General features: G+C 39.6%; 1 protein-coding gene across 1 annotated transcript in view; it reads right to left on the bottom strand.

Annotated features, from left to right (window-relative positions):
- The window catches only part of lig3 (ligase III, DNA, ATP-dependent), a 20,393-nt gene extending 6,630 nt beyond the window's left edge, over nt 1-13,763 (bottom strand). The window contains exons 1-11 of the mRNA XM_006785119.3: nt 13,648-13,763; nt 11,449-12,029; nt 10,134-10,262; nt 9,215-9,433; nt 8,951-9,102; nt 8,658-8,824; nt 7,849-7,926; nt 6,841-7,009; nt 3,823-3,978; nt 2,773-2,904; nt 2,578-2,657 (exon numbers count right to left, since the gene is read on the bottom strand). Of these exons, the coding sequence (XP_006785182.2) occupies nt 2,578-2,657; nt 2,773-2,904; nt 3,823-3,978; nt 6,841-7,009; nt 7,849-7,926; nt 8,658-8,824; nt 8,951-9,102; nt 9,215-9,433; nt 10,134-10,262; nt 11,449-12,001 (1,835 nt within the window). The 5' untranslated portion in view covers nt 12,002-12,029; nt 13,648-13,763. The remainder of the gene's footprint in view (nt 1-2,577; nt 2,658-2,772; nt 2,905-3,822; nt 3,979-6,840; nt 7,010-7,848; nt 7,927-8,657; nt 8,825-8,950; nt 9,103-9,214; nt 9,434-10,133; nt 10,263-11,448; nt 12,030-13,647) is intronic.

Genomic DNA, 13,763 nt, shown 5'->3' with positions numbered 1-13,763 from the left:
GTGCTATTTATAAACGGAACTATATTTACGGTACTCCATATTTAAAAATAGAAAGGCTCGTCTGTGTATCAGAAATGTGAAGGTTTAGGATGTTTAATTTAAAACATCTTCTAGTGAAACATCTCTAACAGTGACTCCAAAATGTTTCGCCTCTGTCAGTGCGCTCCAGGGCAGCTGTGGCTACAATGTAGCTTGCCATCACCAGTGTGTGAATGTGTGTGTGACTGAATGTAGTGTAAAGCGCTTTGGGGTCCATAGGGACTAAGTAAAGCCCTATACAAATACAGGCCATTTAAGGAGCTGCATCCTGGCTGCTAACACACAATAGATTTCAATGATTTTACTTAGCTGTTAATGTTAATTTTTAACTACATTTTACAAGATTTAAAACAACAAACTAAAGAATACCAAAGGATAAAGTTCTTCCACAGAAAAATCCACAAGTTTTCTCTCCGCAGTGCTCTAAAAGTTTGTAAACTTCTGGCTTTGCCTGGGATTCAAACTCCACTCGCACGGGTAAAATCCTCTGCTGCATCCCCACCTCCACATTTTTGCTCTTTATAGTCCTCACCTGATCTGCTGTGCAAAGAGCTGGGTTATTCCACAAAGAATCAATTAGTGCCTCCCAGCTGAGCCCCACAGAATCAGCCAATGTTTTGGTACAGTAATTTTTAGTACACCAGATAAAATCAGCCAAAACAAAATATGCCCACCTATGCTGTGGCGGCCCATTGTGAATAAGGGAGCAGCTGAAAGAAGCTTCTTCTTTTAACTTTAAGTATATTCAATAAAGGCATTCAAAGTTTTATACTACGAAAACACTCAGTTACAGGCCTTTGAAGTATCTAAGGGTGGGTGCAGCACTTTTTGAGAATAACTTCATAAGTTTAGTAAGTACAACGAAATTTTCAGGAGTGGAAAACACAGTTAAGCTCTGTGTAAATCAACTTTATACTTTATACCACTATTTCTATGAGCAACTCTGAGCATAAATATCATTACGTGTCACAACTTTAATAGGAAAACTGCACCGTTTAACTTATATTACATACAGTTAGAGGAAATAAGCACTAGAAGTCTGGATGTTTAATCTGTTGTCTGATAATACACAGGAGGGCATTTTTAAAAAAGTGCATTGTGGGTAAACTCACGGGGCTCATATCACCATGAGAGAGGTGATTAGTCAAAGCTAGTTATGACTTATAAAAGGTCCCTTTTTATGAACTCTCTGATGCCAGGCAATCAGATTCTGGAGCCAATCCCCTCTGGCAGGAGGGAGTATTGGAGAAGTGCTCAGTGCATTCTGGGAAGTCCCCCAGTAGTCAGTGCCCATAGGAGCATAACTAAGGAAGGATTCAAGGTCACCTGATCCAGCCATAACTGTAAGCTTTATCAAAAAGGAACATTTGAAGCTGAATCATTAAAGTAAAGAACTGAAGTTTCCACAGAAGAGAGGCCCATGGCTCCATGCCCAGTGAAGTGGATGGTTTAGGCTTCACCCTGGACAAAGTTTTTGAGTCACTCCCCTCTGGCAGGAAGCTGCAAACCCATCGGGACCAATACTTCACTGCATTCAAACAGCAGCTTCTTTCCATCTGCAGCGGAACTGCTCAACAAAGCCTCCTCCACCGATTTACTTTATAATCACCGTTTTCCATTAACACGCCATTATGCTTATTCAGCCCATTAACATTTGCACATTGGACTCCACTGCACATTTGAAAATTTATATTTACATATTCTCATAGTGCCTCTATAGAAGAACAGCTTAAGTATTTGTCCAACAAATTGAAGATCTCTGGTTCGTTCCTGCGAGGAAGACAAATCCATTTGTGGAAGGCATAAAAAAAAAGTATGTACCAAATCAAACTCTACCTGAGCACACAACAAGCATGATTTTGTGCTTTTGTATCAAACATTCACTCACATTTATACTTGGATGAACACACTGGACAGCTGGGGCTCAGCATCTTGTATGAGGATACTTGCAGACTAGGCGTGCAGACTGAAGCAAAGATCAATCCCCAACCTTCCGATTAGCTCTACAGCTACCATCGATATAATAAGGGAGCAGCTGAAAGTAGCCGTTATATATTTTTCTTTTGCACCACTGTTACACAAAGTCACATTACTTCTTTGTGTTAAAACTTGGAAATAAATGTGATTCTGGTTCTGAGGTTTGCATAAATGAATTTTGATTTTTAAGGATCCTCAGACACCCTGTTACATGAACTACTCTTGCTCAAGTGGATGTGAATTTGAAGGTCACTAGATGCTGAAGACTGGTCCTCAGTGTCCTTCATTAATCATTTCAAAGTCCCCTGTTCCACACATACAAGCTCGAGTACTGATAATAAGTTATTATTTTCTTTCATTAGAAAAAAGGACTGCAAATAAAGTGAAATCTTTCCATAAAACCACAAATTACCCACATAACCGCGAGTGAGCAAACCACAAGGACAGAGCAGCCTATTAATGTTAAAAACGACATGCTTGCATCATCCCCATAAGGGGTTACTCTGCACAGTGAAGTGCAAAGTCATTTCTGAGACAAAGGATGGATTGAAAGAGCATTACCTCTCCATGAGACTCACACCATTGAAGTAGATACAGTCGAAAACAAAAAGGCACACCTTGGCGTCTTGAAAGGCTGCTTTCTGAAGGGAGAGGAGAGGAAGGTTTGCGAGGTGACAAGAAAGGCAAGAGGGAGAAAGGGGAAAAAAAAAGCTGTGTGACAAAACAAAGAGCATAAAGTGGCTGCAGTGTTCTCACCTTGTGTACACCCAAGGTCCCGAAGGGCAGGGGTTTACTGGTCTTTGTGTCAATTAGGAGGACTTCAGCATCCAGTATCATGCTGTGGCCACCAGGAAAAGCCTGAGGGATGTATTCTTTGAAATGGGCCACCTGAAACATCAACACGGACACACACAGGGGGCTCAGTTACTGAGTGGAAACAAGTAGCATGTGAAACAACTATTACAACAAGCACAAACCTGTAAAAACAATAGGTTTCATTAATAAAGTGCATTATTTTCAACCAAAAAATGTTTTAAAAAGCAAAGATCAAACGAGACATTTGATGCTCGTGGTTCAGGCTTGTACCCACCATCCTCTTTTATAACACTGCGGGGGATGATCTAAACAGTTCTCCGCCGTTATCATTCATCAGAATAAAGAACATTAGGTACCTTGGACTGTTGTAATTAGACTCCATTCCCACCCCCACAGAATGTTAACCTAGCATTAACATAAATTGCCTAATTACAGCGGCTGAAGCTGCATAATTAGCCATTTGGCTGATGGGCTGCAATGACAAGACGGTCACTCAAGACAAAATGTCTGAAGCCTTCAGGCTAGAGGACTAAAAGTGGACCGCAGACACCATAAAAACAAGTACCAGGCTTTAAAATGCCTCAGAAAGCATAGGCTACACATGAGAAGCCTGGAAAAACACAAGAGCTACATGGCTTTTTTCCGACTTGTGCCATGCTTGGCATCCTCTTCTTCATGATTGTTGTGAAGTGTGTTTTGTGTGCACAGAAGCAATTTCAAAGAGCTAATGAACATGATGCAGAGCTATTTATTCCTGTACGTTTAAATCTCTGTGCATCATGCTGAGAAAGCAAATGCTGGAAAATCACTGTGGGAAATGTCTGAATTTCACGCTGGGAAAATACCTTTAAGCTGCTAATCCTGTCGGGGCAAACCTGAACACTCTGCATCCTGATGAGCATTGTTACATTAATCAGTAAATAGCTTCACGGACCGGGAGCCCGCACATTTGCATCTGTGCTGTCTGTGCATGTGCGCGATAAGACTGACTTTGTGAGGCAGCACTGGTTTGAGGCTGCGGCTGAAGTAGCTGAAGTTGTCTCCGTTCTTGTGGACCTGCACGCGCTCGCCATCGTACTTGATCTCCGAGTACATCCCGTTGGGGCATTTCTTCATGGCGTACTCGATGGATTTACACGCCTCCGCCTGAAACCACAACAAGGAAACAATCGTTTCTGAAGTTCTAATTGCTTTATGTGAACTTACTTTTCATGAAAGGTTTAATCAGGTTGATCCGATTTAAGAAGACAAACAAGAAAAAAAGGTTATCAATCATGTAGGATTGACAGTAGATTCAACAATTTCCTTCACAATATGAGACCATTAATAAAAACATGCAGTTATTTTTGAGAGAATCACCAAGTTTGAAACCACGAGGGTGATGAAATTTTGTAAAACTTCAGGGGTTTAAGTTTATGTCAGTATACGCCAAAAAGAGGGCAAACGGTGACATTTAAGTCTCCTCCTGGGATCAAACCTGGGATCTTTCAGGGTTTCTGTTGCTGGGAACCTCAGCAGCACACCTGGTTCATTAGAAAGTAGGGGTGGGGGGGAAAATCGATACTGTGTAGTATCGTGATATTTTGTTTGCTAATAATGTATCGATACAGGGACAGCAGAAATCGACATTTTGTTACAAAAAAGGTTTTTGTGCTCTGACTTCAGAGCATGTTGATCCTTTTTCTGAGCAAGAATCCTGACATTCCTTCACTGTCCAAATGTGTTTAACTTTTTTTATGGCAGCAATAAACATGACAGTTTACTTATTTTAATTTAAGACATGTTTTATTTTAATTAAGTTTAAAACTTTTTTATTTAATGTAAAATTATATTTTGTTTTGATTTACTTTCAAATTCTTCAGTTGCTGAAGGGGCTGCATAGTTTTCATAAACTGCATAGTTCAGAATAGCTATAATTGTACCAGATGGTTGCGTTCAGTTAAGTTGGACTAGACTGTAATACAAACCGTTCAGTTTGTCAACAATAAAACTGAAATGAGAGAAAGACTGAGTGTGAGACTTTGATGTTAGATAAAATGAATATTGATAAAGTTTACCTTTATGTACAGAATCTGAATATCGCAAAATATTTTTAAAAATTGCAATAATATCGTATCGTGCGTTAAGTATTGTGATAATATCGTATCGTGGGATGTATAGTGATTCCCACCTCTATTAGAAAGCCTTGAATTTCTTTAATCATTAGCATGTTTTGCAGGCAACTACATGATGTGGACAGACAGAAGATGGCCAAAACTATAAAATCAAGAACAATTTTTTGCACGTCTGTTTCACCGAGCAAAGGGAAACAACAATAATCACGACAACATCAATATCAACTAAAAATATTCAATTGATTATTTATTTATTTATTATTGCCATGACTTCAAAGTGACTACTCATTTACCCAACACCAACCTAAATGACTATTTTGTATCCACTGAAAGACGATCTAGCGCTTCATCTTCTGCGAGCTCATGTTAGGAGAACCAAGTTAAAACTAATAACACAGAAGTCGCTCGCCTGTGGATCGTTAGAGAACGGCCTGTGCTAATCATTTGTAACCTAAAATGCGATACGAGGATAGCTGCAGCGCATTTCCATTTTCTTTTATTTGGTGTAATTAAAGGGCCGCTGTGTAATGTGCAATTTAATGGTCTGTAAAACACGTTTTAAATTATGCTGAATTAATATTTGCACTTCAGGACGGGTTGGGGACAGTTACGTGTCTGCAGTGCAGAGTTATCTGTAGGATCCAGCTGCTGCGTGTCTGGCTGTCGAGTAACAAACCATCAGGCAAAAAAACCCATTATATTCTCTAAATATTCAGACATTTTAACTTAACATAAAGTAAACTTTGGCTCATGCTAAATCTTTAAGCGGGCTGCAAACAGACAGAGTGACTCAGCTGAATAGCCAGTCATTCTCTCAGTGAATGTGTGAAGTTGGGACTGCTTTGTTTAGACTTGATGTATGGCCATCTTAACGACCGCTGCACAGAAAAGTACTTGTGCTCAGGATGAATGACGACAGACAGAAGAGCTGACCTTCTAAACTGAGGATTTTCTGTAATCCACATCTTTTCCTTGCATACAGAACTGCACAAAGCCTTTGAGCACACATCAGATTTAACACCTCTAATCTCTACATTGTGATGTTTTTGCAGTGAACCACGGCAAACAAAAGTAAGAGTTGCAAGATTTACTGCTGCAGAAGCCTTGAGGCATGCCCAAAGCTCAATCTACAAACAAGATGTTTGTCTAGACTATTTTAAAGAGAAACATGGAAGTACCGAAATGCGAACAAACACCCGTGCTACGACGACTTCACTGCCTTTGATCAAAGTACGACAAAGTGACCATATTCTGGTGTTCAGTTAGGCTGACAGGCTGTGAATGCTGCAGCACAGGATCCACATCATTTTAATCAAAGCCCTGATTAACCCAATCCTCTTATAGACCACTCCCACCAGGCTAGAGCTGCTTCCTCACAGGTTAAAGGTGATCACTCCAGGCAACTTTATATTCATCTGTAGCGCCACTTCCCTCTAACACACACCGGGGTCAGGGGTTAACTTTCTCTTTTAATTTGTTACCGTGTCTGTATCCCTAATTTATATCCTGGTTTATTTTCACAGGTAACATCCGTCCCGTCCCCTGACATGTGTAATAAATCAGCAAAATAAATGAGGCCATTGCTTGGGGAAAAGTATCCTAATACTTATGTAAATATTTTAATTTTGTACTGTGCATGTGTGTCTCGTGTGATTTATGAGGTCAGAAAGGTCAGATGACAGACATCCTCTATTCCCTAATTGAGTTAATTAAGTTGAATTAGCTCACATAGTTTTTAAATGAGACTGCTTCTTCTTCTCTTTTTTTACATCACTGTGGTTCAAACACCTCAGCTTTGCATTTACATGAAGACTCAGAGATAAAAAGCAGACAAACACTGTGTGTATGTGCATCTGTACTGTATAATTTGACACTTTTTATTAGGAATCCTTACCAACATGGGCTGGACGGGGGTCATAAGTGAGGCCTCGATAGTGAGGAGCTTCTTAGGTCCTGAACCATTGGACGCCTCCTGCTGATTCTTTAACACCCTTTCAATCACGTCTCCCAGATTACGCGAGGCCTTGAACGCATCGTAAGCGTTTGGATCCACTGCATCCAAGCTGCATAGAGAGGCAACAATGACAGGCTGCTATTAAAAAAATAAAAATCACAGATCACATGATGGTCAGCCTGCAGGTCACAAACAGGCTGGATCTGACTGAGAAAACACAGCAGTGTCCTTTCTCTCTAGGGCAGGGACGAGCAATAAGCTGAACTCAATTCTGCTCGATATTAATTTTGTCTCTTTATAAATTACTGGTAAAGTCCTTCACAACAGTCCCAGTTTGTCATGTGGTCCCCTTGGGAACATTACTGCGCACCCCTGCTCTCTAAATGCCTTCACGCAGCATAACAGTGCCTAACAGATGCCCTCATTGTAGGATCAAGGATCATGCTTTTTCAGTGCATCTGTAGCCTTGATTTATTACGTTTATTTTTACAGAAACCCAAATATCTTTACCTGAAATGTAGAATTTATGACCACAAAGAATGAAAGGTTGGTAAAGATCATAAATTACACAGACAAGATGGTCATAGTCACCATAACGTTGCCCAACAGCCACAAAAATCCTGGTGTGCACTTTTTTTTGTCCTTTTTTTCTCTCTAATGAGCCATAACTTACAAAAATGATGTTATTGTGATCAAAAAGAATTGAAATGAGAGTTTAAGAACAGAAACACAGATGATGGGAGTCACAGGGTAGTTTTTCCATAACCTTCTTCACAGTCTGACTTTTTGAAACCGCAGGAGCTGCCCTCTTCTGGTCATTTGAGAGAATGCACATTTAATGCAGCTTTAAAGCAACTGCCTCACTATTCAGACTTTCCATCTTTGCGTAAAATAAACCTGCCTCTGTCATGTTCAAAGATAAGAACTAAATAATCCAAAGATACTTACACGTGTTTAGCACCAGCGTTCATCTTCAAATCGTGCTTAATTAGGCGAACGATGCATTTCAGGTCATTACTGGTGCATCTGTGGGGAAGGGAAAATTCAGACTATTACTGTGAAGCACATTCTGAAGCATTACAACATTTTGGGAAGAAGAAATCTAAAAGCAAACAAATGACAAATATAAAATGATTGGATTAAAATGCCTTAAAGTGATTAATGGAAGCTGCACACACCTCAGAAAGAAGCTGCTTCATTAGAGGCAGCTGAAAGACGAACACTTGAGCACCGCAAGTTCACTTTACTTGCTTTGTCCTATTAATGTTATATTATGCTAACAAACCCTTTGGTTGGTACAGCAAAAAAATAATGTCCATGTCTGTTTACAGCTTGCAAGATGCAATTTATGACAAACAAACACAGCCTGGTGTCTGCTGCAGCGCAGGGGAGAATGTCACATAAAGATGTTGGGATAATGTACGCGTTTGTGTTAGACATGCCCGAGGCAGGCAATCGAGAAAGGAGGGAAAAGTACACAAATGCAGGCAATAGAAAAAGCCATAAGAAAAAAAAAAATAAGTGGAAGGAAATAATTGTACCATAAATATTGGAAAATGGAATCTCTAAGTACGTCTTCCTGCTTCTACGGAGCTATCGGAACTTTCACAGGCAGTAAAGCAAAGACGTCACGTGGAGAGGTGCAGCTACAAACACCAAGGTCAGCCTTATTGGGGTTATTTGTAAGAATTACCATATCTTTTAACAATTTAACACTCAGCCTGACTGATATAAAAAATGATTATGTGTTTTATTACTTTTTGGCAATATCCTCCAGCTCGTTCTGCTGCTCATCCTCCTTCGTCAGCTGGGAAAGTCGGGTCAGGGATGCGTCCACTTCCTGGATGGTAAGGAGACTTTTGGCAGCCGGGGGAAATGATTTACTGTCATCAAAGAACATCCTCACCGTCTCAGACACGTCACCCTTAAAAGGAAAAACAAAACAAAAACAGACACAATGTCAAGAGCCTGTAATTTTGCGTTCGTGTTAAGGGTCTGTCCACTTTGAACACTGAAATATTGTAAGAGTGGCGATTTATGGACGACAGACCTGCTCCAGATCGCGCACCATGTCATCCTGGTTGCTCCTGAATATGCGGCTGAAGAGTTTTACAATCTGCTTGTCATTGAGGTTGTAGACGCTTTTCACAACACCCGGCAGGAGCAATTTCACAGTCAGGTAAAGATCGCCGTGGAACTTATCTAGGATTGAAGACAAAGGAGAAAATTCACAGAAATGTAAAGATAAAGATGGCGTGCTGGATTTTGTCTATATAAAGAAAAAGGTAGAAAAAAATAAGAGCGAGACAGCTACCTCCACTTGTGCCCTTCCTGAGGAACTTTTCAATAATCTGCGTCTTTGTGTTGTAGCTGTTGTTTTCGGCCACCGTGGCACAGAGCTTGCGAAACTCTCTGAAGAGGCAGTCTTTGTGCTGGGGGTCACAGAGCTGGGTGGCCAGCGCGCTGCCTTGGCTGGCTTTGGCAGGGGAAGAGGACGCCCCAGGGCTGCTGCTAGAACTGCCAGCCTTTGTTGCTGTGAGGAGAGTGAAGGGGAACAGTGCAGAGACCATGATTTATTGATCACTATGAAGGGGCCGGAGTGGATTCTGAAAAATGTCAGCCTTTGTACTTAAGCCCAAATTCTTTACAACACTGATACTGGCTGAAACCATTGTTTTCGGAGCACGCCATATTCATATTATTTTTATTCCTATTCTGGCCGTGGCCCTCAGACTGTAGTGCACGAGTTTCCCTGCCTATTCAATCCAGTTTATTACTGGTGGCTTACATCACCACTGGGAATATGAAAGCAGTTTTGCTTCCACCTGTTTATTGCTTCAGTTTGCTGACTTGTGGATACCTGTAATTGAGCTATAAGCTGCAAAGGGAAACTACTAACAGAAAACCGCTTTAAAGATCCCACATAAGTTTATGTTTACTTTTCTAAAGTGTTTTCATTTTAATTTAATTAACGTATGCATTTAGGTCCATTATGGAAAACTGCCAGATTTAGCCTCACAGGCTCATTTCCACCTGCAGTCCCTGGCAGGTTGACGACATTCATTCTATGCATACAAAAGACCCAGAAGCATATAAGTGATGTGTGTATTTGGTTTACACAACTGCTAGTGACTATCTTGTGAATTCTTTGCATGTTAACACGTGTAAATTAATAATTAATAAGGACTGTTTCTTCTTTTTTTCTGAGTGACTTGAATTTTGACATAACTCACCAGTGAAGCCTGAAAACTTCCTTGGCGCATTGACAGATGGGTCAGCAGGGGGAGCCATCAGCTGACCGGTGGTGTTCAACTTGGCCTGCACCTTCTTTTTTGGACTTGCATTAACTTTGGCCATCAAGTCTGCAAGACAAGGTGAGTGGCTTTAGAAGAAAGAAGACCTGAGATGCCCTAACTTATTTATTTAATGTTGACAATATACTAGTGAGATCACACATAAGTGATGTGTATGGGACCTAACTGTCACAACACTACATATCAAAGAGTTTGCTGTATAATGCTATATGAATACATAAGCCAGGACATGCCTACAGTCTTTACGGCTGTTTGTTCATTATCCTGTAACCTGCATTTAACAGCCTACACAAGGAAACCAGGAAATTAATCATTTTCCTCAAGAGAAGCAAAGAAAGCACAAGTTGCATGTATGCCCTAAATCTATACACAACCTATGCAGGTACCCAACACTGCTTACAGCATTTATACTTGTGTCTCTTTTGCGCTGCAACCAAAATGCTAGCTGTTGAATTTCTGGCTTCAAGTTGATCCACTGTCTTCCAGTCAATTACAAAAAAAAAATCAAAACAATTCACAATTACAATAATGTTCAGTTACATTTCCAGGAAGGCATACATCAGGTTACAGCGTAGAGTTTCAAAGGGGTTTGCTCCTGCATAGATTTAATATAGATGCATAAATCCAAATTAAATCTCATTTTCCCTAATGACACAGTTTAACTATAAATAAATATAAATAAATGGGCGAGTCAATTACTGACAAATATTTTTGACACATTATTGCAGCTTTCACTTGACAAACATTAAGTAAACATGTTGCCATGCCTTCACTGAATGGCCATCTAATTATTTGTACGGGTACAACAAGTAAGTTGACACTGGGCGGGAAGATGTGAGCCACACCAAACATGCAGTCGAGCAACTTTAGCAACAACAACAACAAGAGTTCTTGTGTGTGTGGGCCACTGGTTTCATATCAGTATCCTACATGTATTCACAATACTACTAGTATATCAGTCAGCTGCTGCACTTCAACTGATTTGCGGGATTGTGAATTGAAATTTCAAGAATAGATCAGGTCACATCAAAAGTGCACTGCAGCTGAGATTCACTGACTGTTGACTTTATGAACACAGGAGCTTGATCTGATTCCAATAATGGGTAAAATTTTAAATATTGCCTGTGAGCAGTAGAAGGGTTTAAATATACAATAAATGTATGTTCACAGACAATTTTTCTGCATAATAAGCATTTTAAAAATGTGAATTTTACATTTTGAGTGGCTTTTGTACCTGAAACGTGTTTATTTATGATCTCCTTGTCGTCATCCTGTAATTCCTCCCAGCCCTCCAGGTCGGTGATATCCTCGATCTTCTTTGTGGTGGCTCTTGCTCTTTCCAGCTTTTCGAATATACACTTCACATGGTACCACTCTTTCATCTCCCCTGCAGACTCACTGAAAGGGTTGGGCACAACTTTGCCTATGCGCACTATTCCCTTCTGGATTTTGTCCTTGCATTTCTTACATCCTGCTGTGCCACGTTTGGCATATTCAACGAGAAACCTCTGATCTGCCATATCCGGCTGATTGGAGAAACTTTGATGCAGGAAAAGCCAGGGAGGATAGTTTGGGAGAAGACTGTGCTTTTGGGATACCGAGGATAATGCAGAGATTTTCCTTGTAAAATGTAACTCATGAAAAGACAAAGGTAGATGCTCAGCACATGAATAGACAGAAAAGGCCCTACACAACCTGAAGTATTTCTGACATCTAACAAGTTTTGCACGGGGATTTAGGACTACGCAGATAGTCTTTTGAAGCAATAAAATGAGAGTTTTCTGCATTAAATTGCAATGATGAACAGTTCAGAACCTAAAAAAAGCAAAAGGACATAATGGTTAATGACACAGCTTTCTTTTAAATACAAGGTACCTCAATATACTAAATAAAAACCTAATGCTAACAGCTCTAACAAAAGGTTCACAGACTCAGCAATATGTTATGCATTCATTGCAAGTGTAAATTTCCTGATTCCAGTTAGGCACTAACATTGCTTCCCACTGCACATTTACAGGGCTTCTGCAGGGTTCATAAAGGCAAATGCATTACATTGGATCCTTTTTTAAGGCAATTTAATACAATTTATAGTTGTATAATCCAAAATATTAACGATAAATGGAAAGCTAGTAGGGCCAGTATGACAAAACATTATTTGTAATATTTCAGCACTTACATAAAATCATATAAAAATGTTTTTAACGACACAACTGAGTTATTTCATGCAGTGCTGACCTAAATGAGTGCGACTCTGGAGCCACATGAGTCTCTTTGATCCTGCTCTTGTGGCTCCAGGTGGTTTTGACAAAACAATTAGCAATCCCTGAAGAAATGGACTACGAATCCAAAAAACAAACAGAAAAACAAACAAAAAAAACCCCCACAAAATGAAAAAATGGTCGTTTTTTGTTTGTTTTGCTACTTTTAAAGCTATTGTGTTGTTATATGTTTTATTTATTGTCAAAATAGGCTACTTTTGCATTTCAAAAAATTCTGTTGGTAATAAAATAAATAGATTAAAAAAATTATACTTACAAAAATTATATACAAATGGCATTATCATAATGAAAATACTAACAGTTCCAGATAAGCATAACTAGGCTGCAGCAGAGTAGCCGCACGTAGGAAAAGAATTTTGTTTCCTCCACCTATTAGTAACTTTGATAGGCTGACTTATAGTAATGGGCTGTGTAGCCTTCTTTATAAGGCTCCAATATCTTCTGTGACTCCATTCAGAGTTTTTAAGTTAAAAAAAAAAAGCCCTACATTTCGATAATAAATTACACAGATTTCACTGCTCTTGCAGTAGGCAGTAAAGAAGGAAAAGGTCAGGATGCTCCATGCATACAAACATGACCTTACAATTCTCTAACACAAATCTACAAAAAACAAAAGAGCACAAGGAGTACCCTGTTAGGACAAAAAAAGTAAAAGACTATTACATGTCATATATGAGCTTTCGAATAATGGCAAACAGCTAAAATTTAAAGGATTAACGAACACAGATCTATCAAAGTGCTCTAGAGTGTCACTGGGCAGTTTTCCTATCTTGTTTATTCTTTACTGTAGTGACTTTAATGCAACACAATGTTTTCAGTTCAAGGCTAATAAAGGATTTTGGAAAAGACACAAAGTACACGTTGACTTATTTTAATATTTACACATATTTGAAATACAAAAACAACAACATGCCTATTCAGTTACACAAACGAGCATTTTTAAATGTTAACGTTAAGCGCACCTCCAAAACATCCGACGTGTAAGTTTGATGACACGAAGGCAAGTGGATATGCTCACTAACGTTAGCATTAGCAATGCTCACTTTGTTCTACGCACACGTGAAATTATCACGTCGACTTAATAGGCTGCACACCAGTTATCACAAATACTTTAACATGCTGCTAAAAGTGCTGCACGTGTTTATGTACTGTACCTTAGAGAAGCCGAGTAAACGGTAATAGGACGCTTTAAACTGCTAGCACTCCTCATTGTTGTTAGCCAACAGCCCAGCGACGTTAAGTCAGCGTCGTTGCAATTTAAATATGCAAA

The sequence above is a fragment of the Neolamprologus brichardi genome, chromosome 10 (genome assembly GCF_056152115.1).
Source record: "Neolamprologus brichardi isolate AB-2024 chromosome 10, ASM5615211v1, whole genome shotgun sequence".
Classification (NCBI taxonomy): domain Eukaryota; kingdom Metazoa; phylum Chordata; class Actinopteri; order Cichliformes; family Cichlidae; genus Neolamprologus; species Neolamprologus brichardi.
Note: the sequence above shows the minus strand (reverse complement) of the source record. Positions and strands in the feature narration are given on the sequence as shown.